This window comes from Thermobia domestica, chromosome 7 (genome assembly GCF_964235325.1).
Source record: "Thermobia domestica chromosome 7, izTheDome1.hap1.1, whole genome shotgun sequence".
Taxonomy (NCBI): domain Eukaryota; kingdom Metazoa; phylum Arthropoda; class Insecta; order Zygentoma; family Lepismatidae; genus Thermobia; species Thermobia domestica.
Window position 1 is genome coordinate 202,570,757 of NC_137460.1, and position 26,002 is coordinate 202,596,758.

General features: G+C 35.6%; 1 protein-coding gene across 5 annotated transcripts in view; it reads left to right on the top strand.

The window, feature by feature from the left end:
- Positions 1–26,002, top strand: part of LOC145690665 (uncharacterized) — a 120,843-nt gene that overhangs the window by 36,683 nt on the left and 58,158 nt on the right. For all 5 annotated transcript variants that reach the window (XM_081765785.1, XM_081765788.1, XM_081765786.1 and 2 more), the window contains one exon: positions 16,672–17,218. In XM_081765785.1, coding sequence (XP_081621911.1) covers positions 16,672–17,218 — 547 coding nt within the window. The remainder of the gene's footprint in view (positions 1–16,671; positions 17,219–26,002) is intronic.

The window sequence follows — 26,002 nt, forward strand, 5'->3', positions numbered from 1 at the left end:
CGACCTCGTGGGAAACACGTAGTCGTACTAATATTTGACAATTTTATACCCATGAAAGGGAAGGAGATGGAGCACGAAATTTACAAAAGGTTTATATTAAGGTCCTGGAGAACATTTACCAATTATTATTTTTTGACAATTCCCAAATTTGAGGGGTGATCCTAGGTACGCATTCCAAAATTCAAGACATGCACATCAATATACCCACCTCCTGTGCAAGGGTATGGGCTCCTGCACACATCCATATAATGTAATAAACCCTCATGAAATAGGATAAATTAGGTCAAAATCTCCAAATTTTAAATTTATAAAATATTTTTAACCCGTGAAAGAGAACGAGTTGGACCATCCAAAGGTTCTTTCCTGGTAAGATAGTAAAATCGGCCCTTGATCCAAATTTTGTCGCTATTGACTAAAAAGGTTACCCTTGACCTAAAACTACCTCAAAAAAATTTTTGATCCCCCTCCTCTTACCGAATTATCGTATCATACATGCTCAAAATTGAACATTTTTTTAATTTTGGTAGGGGTGGTCCAAAAATTTTGGAAGTTTCACAGATTGTAGATACTATCTAGATGCAAATGTGCAGGTTTTTTTTTTCAAAACTATCGATTAATATTTTCTTTATTTTTTGCGTGTTGAAAATTTCAAAAAATTGTAGAAAAAAATTTTGTGGGGGACACGTTCCTGATTTTTTGGTTAAAATAAATGTTATACCCTTAGGTACAACATAAATGTTTTCGAGGCCTGAAAGTGATGGCAACATTGTGAAAAAGAAATAAAACTGAAAACAAACTTGTTTTTCGCCCAGTTTTTCCACCATTTTAGGACCCTCAAGGTGAGGACTCCCTTCAAACAATTCTTTGCCAAAGTTCACAATTTTCCATTCTCTTGCGTCCCTTCTGCTTTTGTCATTTTTCGGCTGCTTCGATTGTGTTCATTTCGAAACAGAAACACCAAATACATCTCAGCAACAGTGCTTCCACTTCACCCAACTCTTGCACAACAAAGTTACACACAGCTCGCGGTAGAGAGCGCTACTGGGTGCGACCACTGAGGCAAGCACTAATACGAGGAACCGACGCGAGGTTTTAACTTCAAGAGTCTGTTGAAGTGGAAGGATTGTAACAGAGATTGAACTGCACCCCATCTGCTGCGTGGAGCTGTAAGTCAGCAGACAATGGTGGTTCATAATTAATTTCATATGGTTTCCAGAAGTATCGAAAGTCTGCAGCCCATCGAACCACTGAAATTCCATAGAAAATGAAGTTGGAATAGGTGCACATCAAACATATTGTAAAGATGACATCTCGTAGTCTTCATGAAGAAAATAGCTATCACCACGAGATGGCACCAGCCCATAATTTGGTCGCCAGCAAGAGGAAATCTTGCAGTATTATATAACGCATCTGATCTTCTTTATCAGAATCCAAGTCCGTTGGAACAAAAGCTTCCACCTACGAATCACATGAAACTATATAACCAATAACAACAGAAAACAAATAATGTTGAATTTTTAGAGGCCCACATATTGTATAGCACTACGTACCCATGTATCCAATATATATTTAAAAATAACAATCATCACTGACAGGTAAGTATTTTAATTCTTCTGTGCTTTAGGTTAAGTTGATAGGTTAGATTGGGTTAGGATTTCTAGGTGAGTATATTAGTTAACTAGGTAGCTTAGGTAAAATAACATTATGAGGTAGCTTGCTTCTATGATTAACGACCATGTGTGACAATTCGGTTTTTGAACGGATTAGTAATTATATATATATTATTCATATTCAATAAATTACGCCATTTCATTAATTCTTTAATTACTTATTTGCTTGCCTCTTTGGCTTATATAAACATCTTTAATAACACAATAACCACAACTTATTATCTGTCGAATAATATAATCATGTATTATTCTGATTATCAACACATTTCTATCAAACATATTCATTAATACATATCCTCATTTGTAACTTACGGGTCATAAATGTAGCTACTCGCAACGATTGAAGATGAAACCCAGAAAATAGCTTTCCTATCAAACCTTCATTAAAGAAACTAAAATTTTGAGGGTACGTTAATGTGAAGCTACACAATAGACATCAGGAACATCGGGTTGGAAGAAAACATTATGAGGACCCTATGGGTCCAAGAACTTCTAGAATTTCATTCCGATTAATTTCATACGCATAGTTCGAGGATCTTAATCTCTTGTCTTTTTTTTTTTTTCACGTACAATTTTTCTTCTTTTCTTTTTAAATAATATCGTAAATATATGGCACACACTGAAATCCAAGTTGCCTACTACCTGTATAAATTTTGTAAGATACATACTTTGTAACAATATAGAATAACTTACTAAAAGAATAAACGACTGAACATCACAAATAAGAAATTTCAGAACACAAGAAACTATAAAACTGTAAATAAAATAATTATAAATACAATCTTGTAATCGATCACGAAGTGGAGCATTACAATTTCCCGGGCCATGCAAAAATTTTATCTTGAGATAAAATTTTATTAAATTATTTTAAGTCATTTGAGTATCATTATTTGGAAATAATTTCCTTTTCTCTCTGAATATGGAAATGCTTTAAATTACAATAGTATTGAGCTGCATAAAATTTTAAGATATCTTTAATGCAGCATAATTTTTCCAGACTTTGGTTATAATATAGGGACCAGTTTATTAAGGTATAAATTTATGGTGAGAAGTTCAACAAACAAAACAATGGTAATAACATAATAAACAATAAGAACAAAAATTAATCATCTGTTAGTTGATGTTAATCCTTAATGAAATAATAAATTGCAAAACACACAATGAAACACCATCCATTTGTCATTTTCCGTCTCTTTCTTCTCCAGCTTCTTCTGTTCCACATCTTTTCATTATATGTCTGTTTCTTTCTTTTCCGCTTTCTTCCGCGTATATCTTTTTCCACTTTATTGCCTTTCCTCCTATAATAGTTCCATCTCTTCTTCAGTCCAATTTTCTTTCTTTTCTTCCTCTTTTTCTTCAGGTTACATAGTTGATTTTGGGTTTTTATCTTTACCTTTTTCTTCCGAAAGTTCCCTATGAGTTTTCTTCTGGTTTTCTTTCTCTTTGAACATCTTATGGACTGTGGCTTCTTCTTCTGCCTGTTCATCAAATATCTTTTCATTTTGAATTTCTTTCTCTTCTTTTTCTTTATTGCAATTTTTCTCTTACACCTTTTGAAGTGAACATTTTCACGTGATTGCAAATTGTAAGGATTATCACTTTTTAGGTTAGCATTAATGTCGGTGTCTTTCTCGTTTTCTATTATCGCGTATTTATCTGCTTCTGTATACTCCAGGTCACTTTCCTTTCTTTTCATTTCATCCAAACCATCTAATTCCTGAGATTCTTCATTATCAGTCTCCCTTCCTGTAAAATCTCCGCTTTTAAAATCTTGACTGTTTGGTTCTTCCTCTAATTCATTTACTTTCTCCACTTCCAATTCATATTTACTCTCTATTTGATTTTCGTCAGCACTTTGCAGATTTGATTTATCATCACTTTCCACTTGCGGCTTGCCAAATGAATCCTCCTGTGATTCACTATCAACATCTTTATCATTAGAATCTTCATTTAAGTGAAGTTCTTCGTTCTCATCCATAACATCACTTTTCTTCAAACAATTAACAATTGCGTTCTCTTTGGACTTAATCACAGCATTGTTTGCCTTTTCGTGATTAGCATTTGTTTGTTCCCTGTCAGTCACTTCATTTGATCTACCATCAACTATTTTCTCATATGCATCTTCTACGTCACTATTCGTTTCCGTGCTTGTTTCCTGAGTTCCAGATTTCAATGTAGTAACTACCTGCTTTATTTCACTTTTCAATTCCAGTTTCACATCTTCCATACATTTACATAGATTTTCCGTCTCCGACTGGAAAAACAGACTAAATTCCTCAATACTGCATAGTATCATATTCAGTAAATCCTGCTTTGTAACTTCACTGGCATCATTTATACTCACGTTACTTTCTTTATCACCTTTTATATTACATAATTCATTAGTTCCTTCCGAATTTCTCGTTATGATTGCCGTTTGTATCTGTACACCTGCTTTACTTATAGACGGTATCCCTTGACTATGACTTAGTTCATTTATTTTCTTTTTCACATCACTATCACATATATCTTTTTGACTGTCTTTATTCATATTTTGGTTTTGCATTATCTTTGTACAATGCATAAAATTGAACCCTTCGGGCACCCATAACATTCTTCTTTTCCCGACGTCCGTTAAATGTGCAAAATTTTCCTTAGTTTCTGATTCGTAGACATAAACATTTTGTTCCAGTACCACTATATTCTATTTGACTTCCAAGTAGGTGGATTCAGCTCCAATATGATCCTGCGATGGTGTCGCCATTCTGAACTGCACCCCATCTGCTGCGTGGAGCTGTAAGTCAGCAGACAATGGTGGTTCATAATTAATTTCATATGGTTTCTAGAAGTATCGAAAGTCTGCAGCCCATCGAACCACTGAAATTCCATAGAAAATGAAGTTGGAATAGGTGCACATCAAACATATTGTAAAGATGACATCTCGTAGTCTTCATGAAGAAAATAGCTATCACCACGAGATGGCACCAGCCCATAATTTGGTCGCCAGCAAGAGGAAATCTTGCAGTATTATATAACGCATCTGATCTTCTTTATCAGAATCCAAGTCCGTTGGAACAAAAGCTTCCACCTACGAATCACATGAAACTATATAACCAATAACAACAGAAAACGAATAATGTTGAATTTTTAGAGGCCCACATATTGTATAGCACTACGTACCCATGTATCCAATATATATTTAAAAATAACAATCATCACTGACAGGTAAGTATTTTAACTCTTCTGTGCTTTAGGTTAAGTTGATAGGTTAGATTGGGTTAGGATTTCTAGGTGAGTATATTAGTTAACTAGGTAGCTTAGGTAAAATAACATTATGAGGTAGCTTGCTTCTATGATTAACGACCATGTGTGACAATTCGGTTTTTGAACGGATTAGTAATTATATATATATTATTCATATTCAATAAATTACGCCATTTCATTAATTCTTTAATTACTTATTTGCTTGCCTCTTTGGCTTATATAAACATCTTTAATAACACAATAACCACAACTTATTATCTGTCGAATAATATAATCATGTATTATTCTGATTATCAACACATTTCTATCAAACATATTCATTAATACATATCCTCATTTGTAACTTACGGGTCATAAATGTAGCTACTCGCAACGATTGAAGATGAAACCCAGAAAATAGCTTTCCTATCAAACCTTCATTAAAGAAACTAAAATTTTGAGGGTACGTTAATGTGAAGCTACACAATAGACATCAGGAACATCGGGTTGGAAGAAAACATTATGAGGACCCTATGGGTCCAAGAACTTCTAGAATTTCATTCCGATTAATTTCATACGCATAGTTCGAGGATCTTAATCTCTTGTCTTTTTTTTTTTTTTCACGTACAATTTTTCTTCTTTTCTTTTTAAATAATATCGTAAATATATGGCACACACTGAAATCCAAGTTGCCTACTACCTGTATAAATTTTGTAAGATACATACTTTGTAACAATATAGAATAACTTACTAAAAGAATAAACGACTGAACATCACAAATAAGAAATTTCAGAACACAAGAAACTATAAAACTGTAAATAAAATAATTATAAATACAATCTTGTAATCGATCACGAAGTGGAGCATTACAAGATATAGTTGGTGTTTTTATTCCGAAATGGACAGAATCGAAGCAGCCAAAGAACGACACAAGCAGAAGGGACGCAAGAGAAAGGAAAATTGTGAACTTTGGCAAAGAATTGCTTGAAGAGGCTTTCACCCTGAGAATCCTAAAATGGTGGAAAAACTGCGAAAAACACGTTTGTCTTCAGTTTTATTTCTTTTTGATAATGTTGCCATCGTTTTCAGGCCCCGAAAAAAATATATGTTGTACATAAGGGTATAACATTTTTTTAACCAGAAAATCAGGAACGTATCCCCCAAAAATATTTCTACATTTTTTTTTGAAATTTTCAACATGCAAAAAAATAAAGAAAATACTAATCGATAGATTTGAAAAAAATTGCACTTCTGCATCTAGATAGTATCTACAATCTGTGAAACTTTCAAAATTTTTGGACCACCCCCACCAAAATTAAAAAATGTTCAATTTTGAGCATGTATGATACGATAATTCGGAAAAAGGAGGGGGTAGGGGTTAAAGTTATTTTGTGGTAGTTTTTGGTCAAGGGTAACCATTTGGGTGAGTAGCAACCCAATTTGGATCAAGGGCCGATTTCACTATCTTACTAGGAAAGATCTATAATGACATATATTAGGGTCCTAGTGATCATTTACGAATTACTTTTTTATAATGCCCAAATTCAAGGGCTAAGCGGTTGAGTACGCGCCTTTGGCGTTGGAGACCTGGGTTCGATTTCGGGCGGGAGCTCATGTAGTTCGGATTCCACATTAATCAGTAGGTCCCGTCTCATATAGCCTTGCTCCTGAAAGGGACGTTAAACTCAAAATCAACTCAACCGAAATTAATTGGTGGTTCTACACTCCCCTCTCAAAATTTAATAGGGGAGCCAAAATCTGAATTTTTGGCAATTTTTTACTCATGAGAGGAAACCAGGTGGAGCCCCGAAATAGAGAGGTATATACTCCGTTCCTATAATATAAAACTAAATTTTTAATTTTCGCAATTTCTAAATTTAAGGGGTGGGCCAATTTACCCCTCCCAAAGTTAAGAGGGAAGCATCAATGTACCCATGTCCTATAAAAGAAAATGAACCGCTCTACACACCCATATAACCATATAAGGTAATAAAGCCTCATCAAAGAGTGAATATATACTTTGTAGCAAAAGTCAAAATAACTCGACAGTAATGTTAAATAGGCAAAGTATGCATAATTTATGAATCATATCTTGTACAAAAAACAAAAGTCGCCTGTTATTTCTCTTCTGCCTATAGCGCTGCTGTTAAGACATCAGTGAAGTAGATAGTTGACTAATTTGTGTACAGAGTTTGGCACTGATGTTGAAAGTACGACCTGTAGGAGTTGTGAACTCTGTGTGTGTGAATTTCCGGCGAACCTTAGTGATTGGCACCCACACTTTGTCATTCGTACATAGTGTAAAAGAGGTTCTTGGGCCATGGGGATGGGAAAAGTGATAAAAAAGATCGTTATTTTCCTGACTGATGTCTTCAATTCCCTCAATCCACCATTTCTGTCATAAATACAGTCTTCGGTATCATTAGGTGCAAATGACAACATGATATATTCTGGAAGTACTGAAGTACTGCAATCAGTAAATTCATCTGATTGTGAGTATTCATAACATCTGATTTGTGTTTTCGTCAGAAGTATAAATCTATATGATCTTGTATTAATAATTCTCTTACTAGTAGCAAATCTCGAATTTCTTGGTGTTTGGCTGCACTTCTTCTGATGAAACATAGATAAATTGTATGCCTGAGATACTGTATCAACACAAAACCTGTACATCTGTTCAACTTTTTAAATGGTGAATTTCACATCACTGCAACAACTTATAACTCAGAAACTACTCAAGTCTCAATGATATAATTTAACTCACTTGGTACTGCACAACTAACGTCTATATTGTGCAAATTTGAGATTTTTCACTCCTGTCCTTCCTGAGATATTTGAGGTGAAAATACACAATTTTCGAAAATTCGCAAAGTTTGAAAATTTCCAAAAAATCGAGTATATAGTTCTCAAATCTGAAACTAGTTCGGGATGTTGTTTACTATCTAGTTTCTATGTGGACAAAGAATTGAAGGTGAGTCTCATTTCGTTTCAAAATGTACATTCCAAAATTACAATTTCTAGGTTTCCAACCTCAATGTTCAGAACTTCTTTCTTCGACGTTCTAAAGTACGTCTCAGTATGCACAGAACACTGAATGTTATCCATTATCTTTCATATGGTTTTGGTTTGAACACATTATCTTTAAAACCGAAAAAGTTACAGAATTTAACGCAATCTTCTGAAAAGTGCAAAATACGCTCAGGCGCCAATACAAAATGGCCGCTACGACAAAATCTGCGAGGCTAAAAAATAAATGAATACCCGTTTTCAACTCCCTGAATGTGGTACAATCTTAGGTAAAAAATAAAATTAATAAATTTTGTCAGCAACTTTTGACCTGGAAATTGGTCGATTTCATTTGGATTGTCCCATATCAAATTTTAGAATTTGTCAATTTCCAGAATTTAAGGGTGGTGGTCCTAAGCACCTCTGCCGAAATTTAGGGGTGGTCCAAGGTACTCCTGCCAAATTTTAGAGGGGTCGTAGGTAGTGTTCTAAATAAAAAAAAACGTTCGTATTTTTTCAGAAATGTACGTTTTTTTAGAAAAAAACATTGCCTCTCGTTTTTTTTCTAAATTTCGTTTTTTTTTTCAAATAGTCATTTCTAATGCATCTTACGTCTATATAAGTATTAAATATTTTTATGTAGGTATAATCACCGTAAAATGCAACATAAATTAAACGCTAGATACTGATACGCTACAAATATTTTACAATTTACATAAATACCATACCTATTAACAATTCGGGTTTCAGCAGTTTTCATCAATATCAACTAGGAAATAAAAGTAGAAATGAAACTTTGTTTTTTCGTGAAAGCAGGCCTTTAATATATACGAAAATAATGTCACGAACAGTATAAAATTCAAATAACTTGTCTAAAGGTAAAAACTAATTTGCCTAATAGTATTTTTAAATAATTTGTCGAGTAGATATATATGATATGCAGAGCCGGCTCTACCATATCTGTAACACGTGCATTTGCATGGAACGGCAAGTTTGGAGGGTCCGGCAAAATAACAAGTAGAGACAGGATGTTTAGGCATTAAAAACTTGGAAAATAGGCAGGCAAAAAGGCAATTAAAATTTAAGCAGGAAAATAGGCATCAACACAATTTTAAAAAATAGATTCGTCATAAATAGTGTTCAAAAAATAAAGCAATATACCTGTTTGTTAATGTCTTCTTTCATTCTATATGTAAAAAACGAAGCATATATATATATATATATATATATATATATATATATATATATATATATATATATATATATATATCTGTATGTATGTATATATCTTATTTCAAAGTAAATGCATAGAATACGCAACATTAGGCACTAAAGCAATTATTTAGACAGTGAGGGGCGAAATAGGCAAAATAGGCTAAATAAAGTTGGCTTAAATCGAAACTATAATCCCCGATATAAACTTTAGAACGTTATTTTTGATCATATCTTTAGCATTGAAGAATAGGCATTTTGCCTAACATCCGGTCTCTAGTTATAAGTATATTATTTAAATTAAACATTTCTTGTTGGAAACAGACTTCATGATGATGGTAGTTACATTTACTAAGCTGGCCTATATGAATTCTACATTCATAAATTATGTTTATATTGCATTAGTTTAAGGTCACATGGACAATGCTAAAGTAAATGGTCGAATCATGAATATAGGATGACTCAATTTGAAGTAATGCAGGGTGTTTCAAAATTAATATTAGGGTTTTGAAATTTTGTAGTGTCTATTACAATTAACTTACAATTATAAATATTATATCAAATGAAAGAGCAACTCAAACAGTTTTGTACGCACACATGTGCATGTATTGTTTCTTCTGTCTGCCGTTAGAAAGAGCAAGTAGCAAACATGGAGACTAGAGAGCAGAAAGCTTTTTGTGTTTTAATAAAGACTAAATCTGTACAGTGCAACCGTCTGTGTGAAGAATATTAAGGAGACGCTTGCAACTACGTCCATATCGTTTGCAGTTGCTACAGGTCTAAAGCCTACAGTGTACGGTTTACGTGCCAATTTCGCAAGTGAAATATTGCTGCATAACAATGAAGATTTTCTGGAACGTGTCGTCTTCAGTGATAATCGACATTTCACCTAAGAGCTAATGTGAACACTCATAATGTTTGCATCTGGCCGTCAGCAAATCCTCAGGAATGGTACAGTTGAAACGAGACTCTCCTAAATTGAATGTGTTTTGTGCCATATGGCGAAAAGTTTATGGGCCTTTCTCGCCTATCGACTAGATGTGTACCGTGTGACGAATGAATCTCACATCGAACACTTGTAGCAAAGACTGTTTGAGGTGCTCTTTTACTTGATGCATTGCTTATAATTGTACGTAAAATGTAATAAGTACTACGAAGACTTAAGACTCCGATATTCATTTTGAAACACCCTGCATTTCTCACCAACAGTGTTGGAACTAAGATGTAAAAAGGAGAGAAAATTTTCCTTGTAAAGTTATTGTTTACAACAACGATATTATTATTAGTCGAGACTATACCTACAACAACAACACGGGTTAGTACTAAAAAATGTAATCAAATGTACGAGTACACTAGGTGGCCCAGGTGCCCAAAGTAGCACACACGGGTATGTCACTTTTTAAATCCGCTCCTGTGTGGACACTAATTAAGATATCAGGATATTATTCTTGTCAAATATGGTTGAAGCATAGTTTATCATATTAATTTCTTTTTCTTCTGGTGTCGAATTTCCGTTTTAAATTTCACCCCAGTCAAAAATTCGAGAATTTTCTAATTTCGAATTTCCTTTATTTCTTTTTTCCCTGTAGCTTCGTTGTAGAAAGACCTCCTTAAGACTTGCCAGATAGATACCTCGGATGGATACCTAACTGTTGATATCAATTGGACGGGCCTACGCGTAGTGTTGCCAATTAGGGAAATTAAAACTTCCTTAAATTTGGACAAAAAATTCGAGATTTTTGTTTATAAATCCGTATCTATACGTCCGAGTGCAAGTCAACTTACTACAATCGAACATTTGTTGTTACTTAACAAACGCAAGTACAGATCGCAACAATGGGGTAATTAGGGGGTGCACGAAAAATTCGTATTTAGGTTCTAACCCTTGATATTTGTTGCTTTTCCCTTTTGTGTTTACCGTAATATATTTTTGGTAATTAGAAGCTTTGTTCCTTAAATATCGCCATAATACTTGTAGGATATATTAGTTGTGTGCCAATGTTTAATTTAAGATAGTTTGCGTCTATCTGGTAGCAGTGTTGCCAGCTACAGAAAATTTTAATTCCAGATTTTAGGGGGATATTTTGGGAAAATTATCTGTTTTGTCTCTTGTTTTCTTCTTGTTGGCTACATCGGAACAAACGTACAATATCTAGAAGTCTCGTCTTTGCCCTACACAACGCACTATAGAAAGTTTCAATAGGATAATTAGGGGAAGTACAGTTGAGGTTTACAGTAGATCTTGTTCTCTAATTGAAAAGATAACTTATTTTTTAAGGTAGAATGAGATATTTTTTATTGACATGCGTACTTTATTAGATGTAGTCACAATACTTATAGGATATATTAGAGGAATTCCAAAGCTTATTTTAAGATAGTTTGTGTGTGTGTGTGTGTGTGTGTCTGATAGCAGTGTTGCCATCTACAGAAAATTTTAATTCCAGATTTTAGGGGCAAATTTTGGAAAAAAATCCCTTTTTGTTTCTATTATTTCCCTCTTGTTGGCTACACTCGAACAAACGTACCAGTGTCTAAAAGCCTCTTCCTTAGCCTACACAGCGCACCATAAAAGGTTTCACTAGAACAATTAGGGGAAGTACAGTTGAGGTTTATAATAAACTATGTTCTGAAATGGTAAAAAAATGGTGAATTTCTGAGGTAGAATGAGATATTTTTTTTTTAATTTCATGCTTACTTTGTTAGATATCGCAATGATACTTGTAGAATGTATTCTTGAAGTAGCAAGGTTTATTGTCAGATATCTTTCGTCTGTCTGATGGCAGTGTTTCCAGCCAAAACAATTAATTCCCGGTTTTAGGTGAGAAATTCGGAAAATTTCCCTTTTCTCCTCTATTATTACCCTCTTGCTGGCAACATTGAAAGAAGGGTACCACTAACTGAAAGCTTCCTCTTTGCCCTACAGAACGCACCATAAAAAGTTTAAATAGGGTAATTAGAGAAGCTGTAGTCCCGGCATATGTGTTGATTTTTTGCTTCTAAGGCGTAAAAAGTGTCAAAATTTCATGTGTATGATGACAGAGAATTTTTTCTTTCCCTCTTTTAATGGAAGCCAGAAACTTCAGGATTGCACTGTACCTTGTTAACACACCAAAGAATTTTTTTAGGTGACTTGAACCCATATAGCAGCAGTGGTGCTAGATACAAAAAAAAAATTGAAATTCGATTAGGGAATTTTTTGTAAACTTTCAGCCATACATTTCCCTCAATAATTTCCCACCCGTTGGCAATACTGCAATGCAACTTACATCAAAAAATAGCCACATCCATTTTCTAAAAAACAAGGCCTTAACCATATCAATCGAGCGAATGGTTCTTGAGCAATATATCACTAACTGAAAATGTAGGAAAACGCCAAAAATGACCTGGGTCCGAAAGGAATAATCACACAAAAATTTTGCTCGTATAGGTAAAAAGAAACAAACGATTTGTAAGTTACAAGGGCTTCGACTCAAGTTCTGTTGATTATTTCAATAATCTGCAACATAAATCAATAAATAATAGTCGCCAGAAAAAAAACAGACATTTGAAAGAGAACATGAAAAAGAACGATGTTTTTTATTGAAAAAAAAACTTCACAGAAAAAAACCGTTTTTTTACAACACTAGTCCTAGGTACCCCTAGATCATTGACCCTGGGCCAGGGGCCATGGGGGCAAATTCGCGCGAAGTTGAAGAATTAATTTAAGGCGCTGGTTGCTGCCTCATCATTTGAAGAAATATATTTCTCTAAGATAAAGTTGGTCATGCACAAAGATGTACGTGTGCCATGTAAGCAACTCAACTGCAAAGCCATTTCTTCGATTGACTCGGATCATGTCTTGAACTTTACTCAAATCGGACGACCGGAAGAATACCTTATAACTGATGCGTTTTCGATCATGCTTGAAATATTCCCCAGTTGTAAACAATTTTCCTGGGCCCTACTTTACAGAGGTTGTTCAGCCTACGTTTGGCCGATTTCGTTCCTTCCCCTTCCTGGGCAGAGTGGACTCACCCGACCTGGCTCGTGGCGTCCTGCAGTGTTGTGCAGTGGCTTCCTGGGAACGGAGTTGTTTTTCCGCGAGGACGACAATAACGCACAAACAGGACCATTGTTGTGAGTGTTAATTTTTTTTCCGAGTGTGTTGGTTTCCGCTCTGTGACCAAAATGCCGCCCAAACTAAGACGGTTTTTGGGAAGGCTATGTTGCGGCTCTTTATGACGCCCACTTTAGTGTTTCTGTCATTAGAAAACAGTGCAAGAAGAATGGTTGCAACATAAGTTTAAGTGGAATAAAAAATGTTATTAAAAAGTCCAAGGGCGACGAAGCTCCACCATTTGGATCTCCAACGAATTTGCCTAGGAAGCGATGCAGCAAGGCCACCTCCACCATGAAACTTCGCAAAATGGCAATGCAAGAAAATTCACCAACACAAAGGTGTATGGCTAATCGTATTGACGTGTCTTTGGGGACTGTGAGCCGGACGTTACACCATCAACTCAAGATGGAAAAAGTCATGAAAGCTCGCGGCCATCTTCTCACGGATGCTCACCAAAAGGAACGAAAGTGTAACGCCCGGAAGCTGTACGAACGGCATCTGGCAAAACAAAGGTGGATGTACGTCGTAACGCTCGATGAAGCATGGATTTACCTTTCCGACTGCGGCAAACCGAGAGCCATCATGTACCAAGAGAAAGACACCAAGAACTTCAGAAGGTGGGTCCGTGTTTGTAAAGAATCCTTCCCAAAATGGTTCATGGTCGTTACTGGAACTTCAGAAGGTGGGTCCGTGTTTGTAAAGAATCCTTCCCAAAAGGGTTCATGGTCGTTACTGGCTACTGTTACCGAGGTAAACTTAAGATTCGTAGGGTGGCGAAGAACTGCAAAATAAATTCGCAGTATTTTCAGGAGCAGATCATGCGGCCGATCTACGAACATGAGATTCCAACAATGTACGGAAATGACGCCAATCTGGTGTGCATTCACATGGCCAAGGTCTCATCACATATCTCATGATCGTCCCTCGCATTCTACAGGGAGATGGAGGAGGCAAGTGGTATACATGTGATGCCTTTCAATGAGGTACCTGTTAAATCTCCAAATGCAAGTCCTATGGACTATTGTGGATTTGGATTATTGAAGCGAGCTTTGGGAAAACGGTGTGTGACAACTGTTGAAGGACTTTGGAAAGCTGTGCAAAGGGAATGGGACAAGATTCCCCTTCCAGTTCTTCAGAGAAACCTATTACAGTGGAAATTACGCTGCCGCCCTATTGTTAGGAACCAAGGGAAACACATTGAGCACTTACGGACCTGGCGCCATGGATTCTTCTAGATTTTTAGGTAAGTAGAAATTGGCCAAATGTAGACTGAACAACCTCTGTAGTAAAAGTCAGCAAGGGCCACTAGAAGTAACAAAAATGTTTATTAAGTTTTAAATTCTAGGGAGTCGAAATATTACGCTTGCCCTCCTCCAGAAAAAGTTACGATTCTGGCTGTCTCTATGTTATTAGGTAAGACTAGTACTTAACCCTAATGCGTTACAGCCTCATAAGGAAAAAAGAAGGGAAAAGCCTATGTAGGAGATTCACAGAAACTGTGATTTTACGTACTATTGTTGTAGTATCTAAGGAAATTACAAAGACAGCACTTGTATTTGAAAATACTTATCGTTTCGCCATTTGCGTAGTGCAACTGAGAGAATCTCTTAAGATGAGCTCTCTTGCGGCTATATGGTTAGCGTATGCGTCTTCGATACGTGAGACCCGAGCTGTATTTCCGGCGGGAGCTCATTTTGTTCCGGCCCCTCGTTAAGCTGTAGGTTCATCTCATATAGCCTCATTTCTGAACGGTACGCTAAACCCCAGCTCAACCAGGTGGGAATCCCTATGCAAGTTGAAAGACCACCGACTGTAATTCTGTCCTTCTGAATCAAAGCTATACTAAAGACTTACGGACGATTTCTTGATTTCTGTAATACATTAATATATATATTAAATATATTTACTATGCATTATTTGTACCATGATTTAGTTCGTAACACCCGCCCTAACCCGTGAGCTACTTGCCTGCTTCTGCCCTTTTCAACTGCTGCATCTTCCAGTGGATTAGTAAACAATTATGCCTATATAAATGGAGAATCGATAATAGAGTGAGTCTTTAAGTCTTAGAGACTGTATATTAAGCCAGTATATTTGTATTTATTATTCATTAGGTTTGCTCAGGCCCGTAATCAGCTCGATTTCTTAAGGAAAATAGAAATAAAAACAGAGGAAGAAATGCCAGACATCAAGGAATACCAAAACTACCGTATACGCTCGCGTAATGTCCGCACCCCAACTTCAGAGATTTTTTGGGGAAAAAAAAATGACCCGCGTATTGTCCGCACCCTATAAATCACAGCTTAAAAATCTAAGTTACGTCTTGTGGTATTTCTAATACGGTACTAATTTTCGTACTTCAGGCACCAGACACTCTGTTTAAAAGAGAAACTTTCCTTTACATTCTCGTGTAGGTGTCCGTGAGTCGTAACGTTGGCGCCAGAAATCCGGTCAGCAGACGAGAGATAAAAACTAAGTGCAGTTCAAACAGGTTTCCTGCTCACCTGTATCTTGGATTTCAAGGAAGTTCAAAATGAAATTTACTTCGAAAAAAATGTGACTGAAAATTGTGCGTTTTTTGAACGACCCTCGTAATGTCCTTACCTACATTTTGACACCGCGATTTAAAAAAAAAAAAAAAAAAAAAAGTGTGGACATTACGCGAGCGTATACGGTATTTATTTCTAATTTATGGAATCTGTATCAGAGCTTTAGCTCTTTGTAGAAACGATATACTATACTTGGAAATATTACACAGCACAACTCTTAAGATTACGAAAGTTCATCATTAACTTATTTCTTTGCGATGTATTGCTACCGATAGCAATAAATTTGTCATATTTACTTTTTCTTATATCTATAATTTCTCAAATCATCAACCACAAATTTCTTCAAAACGTTGAAGAGAAAAGATAGCACAAAAATCATGATCTAACACCAGTATACAATGTGCTGAATCTGATAAAATTACTTTTAACTACGAGATACTGATAACTCTTACATAGTCTCAGTATTGAATAAACGGGCTCTTTCTTTTACTCTTGGTTACACTCGATTGACTCCGCCACATAAAACATTGACCACTAGCATCGTCTACAATAAATGGTTGTGCTGCATCTACACCACACTTGTGGTAAGATTCAGAGCAGTAACTGATATTCATATATTAATGTAACATTGCATCAATTGACTTACCTTCGTGAACCTATGAGGAGTGTCATTAATAATCGCTTTGGTGTACGTGGTTCCGGATTCGATTCCCAGTGGGACATCATTAAAATTGTAACGCACTGCAGTGGTTCGGATTCCAGCTTAAACTGTAGTCTACATCTCATTCGCCTCGTTGCTGAAATGGGATGCTAAACTGTCACAAATGTATAATTTTGTAGTTAATTATAATTAATGTGATGATAACATGTTTATTATTAACATTACTATTTATTATTTATTTTATTATTTCAGCTTTTTGGCTTAGAGATTGTATCCTAGGCAAAATGCTTGGGACTGGCTGGTTTACAAGACGACGGGATCCAGGTCCCGGTGACATAGTGAGACTTAAAACCTTGCCAACGAAATTAGATGGGAAGTGGAGGATGATACACCCTTTGAAATATAACGCTGAAGAATGCAAATTCAAGCACCGCATTACAAAAGATGAACCGAAGAAGATTTACCCACCAGTTCGTGTTTTCCCCCGAATGAATGAGCCAAAGGACAAATCACAGTCACAACCAACATGGGATCCTCTTGATTATGAACTTGACAATCATTTCCTTATGGATGTAAGTTCGTTAATTACTCTGGAATCCCTGGAGGATCCCCGGGCTAGGGAATCAATCCGATCAATAATAGATTACTGCCACGAGATGCTGGATGAGGAAATAGACAATTTGAAAAAGGAGAAGGAAGAGGAAATAGAACAATATCAAATTATAAAAGAACCTGAAAACACACCAGAAGATGCCTATGACTGTGCTGAAGATTTCGCGGATACTATATTAGGTCCAAGGTCAGTGTCACTAGAGTTTTTTGTTTATTTATTTAAGTTTAGCATCCCTTTCTAACACCAAGGCTATATAGGACGTTGACCTACAGTTTACATCACGATTGCAGCGAACACAAACCACCGCAACGGGTTCAAATTTCAGTGCTCTTCCACCGGGAATCGAACACGAACCATGTGCACCAGAGGCACACGGTATCACCTAGACCAGTGAGAGGTCCACTTTTAGAATATATACATCTGATGTACATATCTAATAACTCATGAGAGCATTTTTAGTCAATAAAATCCTGTTCCATTTTGCCGTCAATGTTAGTACATATATGTTGTCTGAAATAGTGTTGTAACTCAGTGCCTTATAGGAATGGTTCCCAACCTGTATGTCAGAGAATATAAGGAAAAGGAAATACATATGTGTGCAACCAAGCAGACAAAGGGGGTGTAATTGAGGTTATATACAAACAATGGTACAATTAGAGACTGAGTGAGCTGTATGATGAAACTTATGAGGTAATAGGTGACAAAACTATGAGTGAAGAAATTAAAGAAAAAGTGATGGTGTTGTTGACAAAAGAAGGGTATAGGAAACGTCTGAATGAAGAAGGTAAGATACCGGTTATGAAGGGATTCCCAAAAATTCAAAAAGGAAATATTAAACTAAGACCAGTGTTGGATTGCAGAGGCAATATATTTGAATCGCTGGAGCAAGAGATAAAGAGAGGTAAAAGAAGGCAACAAGAAACTAGTAGTGTGAAGAACTCAGTGGAACTGAAGAGAAGGTTGGGAGAAGTAAGGCAGATTCAAGTTAAGAACATGTTTAGTGCTGATGTGAAAGCTATGTTTCCAAGTTTAAGAAGGAACAAAATAAGGGTGATTACTAGGGCCCGAAAATTGTGGAAAAATCATCTTTTTTACGAGTGCCTGAAGACGAGACTTAACATAATATATGTTCATTTTGGGTCATTCTAGGCCGGAAAATGATGGATTTTGTTTGTCCTTGTTTTGCCTTTTTCGGCGTTTTTGTTTATTGGTGTTTTTTAAGCTTTTCGTAGGTCTTAACGTCTTTTTTTGCCCTTCATCCTTCGACAATAAATTTACTGGTCTTTAACTCGAATCACCATCACCTCTTAAACATCTTTTTTTTAGTAAAGAAAATTCCATTGATAAGACATTCTTCAACAACTGGACTGGTAAAACCAGATCTGCAACAATCACAAGTCAGATAGGAGGTGTAACAATGTCCTCCAGCATTGGGAGGAGGGGGAAGAGTGAGTAAGTTTTCGTATTTTAGATTGTACTTCAGTTTATGGAAGGACAGACCGTTAACCTACCAGAAGCATGTATTTGACGAGCATTATATTCATTAAATATGTAATTCTTATTAAATTGGGTCTTATTTTTACGTTCTTTTTTCTAGTTTTTAGGTCTTTTTTTTTTTTTTTTTTTAAGATATTTTTAGGTCTTTTTATAGGTCCTTTCTACGCAATTTTTGGGTCTTCAACTTCTGAGCCGTAGTGATCACAGGACAGGTGAAAGACAGTAGGATTAATGGCTGGAGTGAAGAGGATCTGTAAAAGATCCTAAAGCTCTGTGGAAGAACAGTTACTGCATCACAGGTGATACGTTGGTTAAAATTAAGTAGGGGCTTAGTATAGGGCCAAGGTTGATTGTGGCGTTGGCAGAAATCGCCATGAATGATGGTGAGATGAAAGTAAGATTAAAAAGGGGGGGGGGACAAATCAGTGTTCTTTAGTAGATATGTCGATGATTGTGTAGCGATATGGAAGGGAACAGTGACAGGAAAAAAGTTCTTTAGGAAAAGAGACAAAATAAAATCACCCCTTCCTATCACAGAAAATTTATTTAAAAATGATGGAAATTTTGTGTATCATCCTTTCCTACTCGTTTTATCACATTTTAAATTCAGCCAAAGGCGGACCTTACTGTAGCGTGCGGCTCCTGTAAGTTAATTAAGTTGTTGTTAAAATTCGTTTAAGCAGTAATTATTAATCCTTCACTTCGGGTTTTATAAAATATATATAATAGCAAATAATTTTTCAGTGTCGTTGAAGTGATTACTACCGCAAATATATTTTTCTTCGAACTAAGCAAGTGTAATATAGCTTCTACCATTCAATGCAACAGACATTTGAATGTATGTCTGTCAGTCCAACTCCCATAAAATTTAAGTGATTTTAATTATACAGTACGTACTTTCCTCAAACGTTAGTAAAGAAGTCTCTCGTTTGGAGTTGAAATCGATGAGAAAAAGGGGATAAAATGGATAAAATTAACTCTATGTTGCAAGTATTCATAGATGCCTGATATGATAACAAAGCGATGTTCATATGAACCTACTTAGAAATTATTCAGATTTTTCACAATGTTCTTATAGTAAATGGTTTCTTTAGGACTTTCCAATTATTCCCGTTATTTGGGGTTGAAATTTGCCATGAATGGAAATATTAATTACATTAACCCATTTATTTTAAGAAAAATGTTTCACGATAATTGTATTAAAAAATATTTCAATTTGACACAATATGGTGTGTGTTTTTGTTGAGGCTTTCCCATAATCCCCGGTGCGTAGGGTTAAAATTACTCAAGAAAGAGAGTTGAATTGACTCTTGATAAGGATTGAATTAACCCTCCCTCATTTAAAAATGTGTTTCGCTATAATTTTCGTAAAAATTATTCGGTTTTATACAGTATAATGTGTATGATGTTTTAGGTCTTCCTGCAATCCGCTGGAATGGAATTAAAATGAGTCAATTGTATGGAAATGATTTAACCCTCTTCCATTGTATTTAAAAATATATTTTCTTCGAGAACTTTAGTTAATAAGTATTGGATATTGCTGCAATATGATATATGCGTTTCCTGAGGCTTACCGAACAAACAGATTGAAATTGATCAATAATGAGAAAGTAAATTTAACCCTACCTCTATCGATAATTAAAATATACGCTCCGCGAAATTTTCGCAAAAATTCTGCGATTTTATGAAAGATGGGTGTGTTTCTCTTGAGATTAGGGAATTGTTACTTTTGTTTCGGATTGTTTCACACCATTTTGTAAAACAGATTAACAGTAACTTATGAAACATTGCGCATGTTTTCTTTGAGGCTTTCCAACGAGACTTATTGTTATTGATCAAATCACTTAAGACAACAGCAAATTCACCCCACCTTTAGATTGTTAATAATAATAAATAAAGAGGAGAGTGATTCAGAAAGAAATGCCTCGAAGGTGATACCTTTATTTATGTTCAACAGATAGCACTGATATAGGTATCAGTGGAAAGCGTGCAATGTCAGCTACAAATGGTGACATCAATTTTCAACATGGTCCTCATTTCGGGCAACACACTTGCGCCAACGCAAAACAATGTTTTTCATGCAGTCGACGAAGAATTGTGGTGGCTGCTGGCGACACCATTGCCGGACTACTGCTTCCACATCCGCGTCACAACTGTAGCGTTAGCCCTTGTTGGGGAAGAGTCAAATGTCGCAGGTCGCAAGATGTGGACTATAGGCAGGATGAGGCAGAATGTCAACACTTTGCCAGCAGATAGAACAACTTTGAATTTTTTGGCGGAGGAGAGGACATGTGGCGGTACTCCATCAACTGACGCTTCGTTTCTGGGTCTTAATGGTATATCCACAACTCGTCGCTGGCGATGAATGTTTCTGGGCGCACAACCTTTCGCAGTCAGAAATTCAATGACAGCCCGCTGTTTCAACCGGACGTCACCACGGGATGCTATGGATTGCTCCATTACTCTGGAATGAGAAGAGATAGAAAAGTGAAACAAGTGACATTAATGATAAATAGTTAAGAATGTTTGCAGTACTATTGGCAAAGTAGTGGGCTTGAAGGCTTTACTTTCTGAATCACCTCGTACATAAATAATTGTGAAACAGGGCATGTGTTTTCTTGGAAATTTGAGAATTACTCTTGTTGGTTCGGATTGAAGTTGGTTAAACGTCTTTCGGAACTTAAAAACATGTATGCTTCCTTTTCTACCAGAATTCGATTCTGGTCCACTTTGCTATGCCATTGATTCTAAACTGATTTAGTGTCTCGTACTTCAATACATCACCCCTTCCCCGCCCCAGCTCTGGATGCGGCCTGTATTAAAAGTGTTGTTCTTGTGTTAATTATACTCATTTTATGTATATTTTAAAATTTCTCATAAATTTCAGTAACATTGCTTCTGAAAGATCCCCTAAAATGTCATTGACGCTTTGTGAGTTATAATCTATTCACCTATGAGTATCCATGCTACAAAATATAAACTTAAATATTCGATAAAACATGGTGATATTCGCTAGCTATTTGTACTGCCTCTACAATATTCTTGGCATGGACGCGATGGTAGTGCTTTTAGGACTTGGCGTTTACAATTGTACCGTTTAGGGCTAATGAAATTAGTTGATTTTTGTCTTGTACCATTTAGGGTTAGAGCCGTATTCCCAACACGTCTGTCTATAGTGCACGTGGTTCTGGGTTCGATTCCCAGTGAGAGCATAAACATTTAATTTCATAATCATTCTCTTCTATTAATCATCCATGTCGTTTAACGTAAAGGGCATAACTATGGGACATTAAAAAAAAATCATTTCATTTTTCCCATTGAAATCGAACTTGCATCAACCTTTCGTGGCTAAGCGGTTAGCGTACGCGCCTTTGGCGTGGGAGACCCAGGTTCGGTTCCTGGCGGGAGCTCGTGTGGTTCGGATTCCACGTTAATCAGTCAGTATATTCCGTCTCATAGCTTCGCTGCTGAAAAGGAAGTTAAACTCAAAATCAACTCAACTAACTTGCATCAACAAATTTCCTTTTAAAAAGTTAAAATTATATATATAGAGAGGCGCGGATCCAAGAAGGGCTATGCCCCTCCTTGACGCTCAGGTATACACTGGATAAAATAGGCTTCAATCCTGCTTTACACTGGATAAAGCAGCAAACTATGGTTTAACCCCTCCCTTGATCATATCCTGGATCCGCCACGGTATATATAATATGTGTATGTATGTATGTATGTATTTATGTAATGTATGTATGTATGTATGTATGTGTGTATGTATGTAATGTATGTATGTATGTATGTATGTATGTATGTATGTAATGTATGTATGTATGTATGTATGTATGTATGTATGTATGTATGTTTGTTTGTTTGTTTATTTATTTATTTATTTCTGGCGGTACGGCGTACCGACACCTTTGTAATTACAACTAAGTATTTCCTCTGTCGTAATAAGGGTTAACGGGAAATTTTGAAAATACCAAATACTAAATATATAGTTTTATTAAAAATCTGCCTTCATTGTTTTTCTTGTATTTTTTTTTTTTTTTTTAATTTCTAGAGAAAGAGTTGCGAATCTTTGTTCCTTCTTGAAGTCAATTAATTGTATTCAGGGACTAGAAACATTTGGGCCCTTCTGTATATTTCTTTCGATGGGACGTCCTTACACATCCCTTTTTCGGACGGTAATATAAACCATAAAGGCTCTGAACCAACCAGATTTTTTTTCTGAAAAAATTGACTTCCCATGAAATAATCCCAACAAATTTGTCTGTCGTTGAAGTTCAACTAAAATGAAAGCCAGTACAAAAATTCTGTTGGAACTCCACCTCTGTACTTTCTCCGCAGAGGAGACTTTGCTCAGTTCCTATTTTAATGTATCCAATTAATTGTTTTTATTCATTATTAGGAAGAGAGTTAAGTGAAAACATCCGTTAGATTTTTTTTTCGCAGTTTATCCATTAATTTATTAGAGATTTTAAAACATTTTGGTAGCGTGATTAGTATTTGAAGAACGTGTGTTGTTATTGAAATTCAGTATTTGTGGAACTCTGATGCCATTTGAAAACAAACAATAGCAGCTTAGTTTCACAGCTTTGCAAAAAGAAAGAAAAAAACAAGAAACAAATCACTAAGAAGTACTGATTATCATTATGTTTATTGTTTTATAAAATTAAGATGTAAGAATCTGACATTTTAAAAGCATTTTTGTATATGTACGTAAGAGTTTTTAGTTACAAGACTGCAGTCATATGCTACTGAACACTATAATTAGTATTGTTAATAATAATAATAACAATAATAGTAATACCCTGAAAGGTATGTAGCCTTTTAACCATTATGAACCTGAGGTACAACATACCGACACCTTTATTTTCAGAAATAAAACGCTGTATATATGTATGTATATGCAGACGCGGATCCAAGGGGAGGGCTATAGCCCCTTCATGACACCGAGGTATACACTGGATAAAATAGGCTTCAATCCTGCTTTCTTTACACTTGGATAAAGCGGCAAACTATGGTTTAGCCCCTCCCTTGGTCATATCCTGGATCCGCGGCTATAAATAAATATATATACTAAATATTTTACATGCGAAGAACGAGAATTAACTCTTCCTGCTTGTTAGTGTCTAGTGCGTATGTCTTTGGTGCACTTGGCTCCGAGTTTGATTCCCGGTAGGGGAGCACAAAAAATTCTTCATCCTTCACTTTCATTGATCATCCATTTCCTGTAGTTCAAAAAGTACGAGTGTAATCGCGGGATGTTGAACAAAAAAATTAATAAATAGTAAAAATAAAATCATTCCATTTCCAAAGAACGACCATTCTGTAATGAATGTATGTACATGTTCAGATATTCAAAAGGAATTAATCTGGATATAGTTAATTTATTTGAGAGACTATAAATTTAGAATATTTTTAATATCTTAATAAGAAACAAATCGAATTGAAATAATGGACTAGAGAAAAGTACGCTTTAGAGAAATAGAATTAAACGAACTATTCACACAGCCTGTCCACTTAAAAACAAAAACAAATCCAGACTTTCACTAAAATAATACAGAGTATTGTCCCCTAGAAGAAAATTAGAGTAAATTCACACACATACATACACACAAATCATATTTAACAAGAAGAAATCCAGCCCTCAGAAACAACGTTAACTAATCATTAATATTGTCTGGATCCTTTAGCAGCAAGTCAACGAAAACACTCCAAACGATTGATCTAATTGGTTAAAAATAACATATGTACTGCAAGGAAGCATTTTGAAATTCCATCTTTTCTCAGTATGTATTAATGACGTCACAATGAAATAAAAGTTGCAAAGTGTCACTTATACTGTATGCTAGTTATCTACAATGCGAACTTGCATCTTCGTTGGCGAAGTTGCAGGAATCAATAAAAATATTAAACGACGGTCTAAATAATATCCTTCAACAGTGCAAAGAAAATAGCTTGAAAATAAGTCCAAACAAGACGAAATCTATTATTATAGGTTCGAGATCAATACTAAATCGCATTGACAAAATGTGATCACGCGTATAATTCCACTTTGTGAGATAGTTTGTAATCAAGGAATCGTTATTATCAAAAACTTTTCTTGCTGAAATCATATAAAAGAAATATTCAGAAAAGCTTAATGAGCCTTACATTCGTTAAAGGACTTAGAAAACTGTTTCCTTACGACAAAAATTGCACTAGTCCAACACTAGTATTTTCTGACTTGTGTATTAAGATTTAACTGAAGAACTTCTTTCTCTTCTCAGCTACAGAGAATACAAAATAGCTGCATATGAGTTGTATTTAACCTGAAGCCATATGTCCATGTGACTCCTTACAAAAAACACTTACAGTGGCTTAGTCTGGAAACTCTTCGTTAGTATCAGAATTCATTTGCATTATTCAAAGTTCTGAAGGTTGGTCAACCTGAGTTCTTATGCTTCAATTTCAATTCTTAGAAATCTTTCACTTCACACAGCCACGCTTCATTGAGTCTTTAAACTTTGAAAATTCCACCGCATAAAACACATTTTTAATCAGAATCTTATACAGTAAGCAATAGGACGTCCATGGAATTCAATCCCGGATATAATTAAAAAACTGACGAGTAATTAGTAGCACCAAAGTTACGCTTCCGCGTATTTCCTTCTCTGCTCTTAAGAATTGTCTCGTAATATTTTATTTTCTTTAGTTATACATTTGTTATTCTCTAATGATTGTATTAAATGGTTAAGTGTAAGACAAGGCAAAGTACATTAACTTTGCCAAGGAACTTAAATGAAACAAATTGTAAGCCTTTTTATTTTGGCTATTTGTAGTATGAGTTGCAACGATAATGCAACAGTAATGTTTGTGTATATTCAGCTTTAGGGCAGAAAGTGCTTTTAAATGTTGCACTAACTAAAAGAAAAAGGAAGTTAAAATGTACTGATTAATATCGATTTGTTTGTTGATTATTCCAAGCAGGGTGGATTGATTTAAATCAGTGCGAGTTAAACTGTCTTGGGAAGTAACGTAACGGAAGTAACGCGTTACTTTTTAAGTAACGTTTCCTAATGACGCGTTACTTTTTAAGTAACGCGTTACATTTTCCCCAAAGCAACTGTAAGGTAACGCGTTACAAATTTTTAAGTAACGTACCTAGTTTGCGTTACTTTTTTCGCGTTACATTTCGGATGGGTAACTACAACCTATGTATATTTTTCTCGGAAACAAACCTTTCTTTCCTGTAAGTGAATTTCTCAGAATAGAGCAATGGAGCATGAACTATATCAGTGACCGACAGACAGAGAAGCAGGTAAGATGATAATGCCACTTGCTATTTTCGGAAGATGAGCACAACCTCAGGGAAATCGCGTGTACTGAAAGCAAGCACCTGGAAGATTTTGTCATAGATTTTGACATCTCCAAATCAATACATTCAGTGAGTGAACTACGAGTGCAATTGCACCGGTAGTCTATTTTACTTTGATT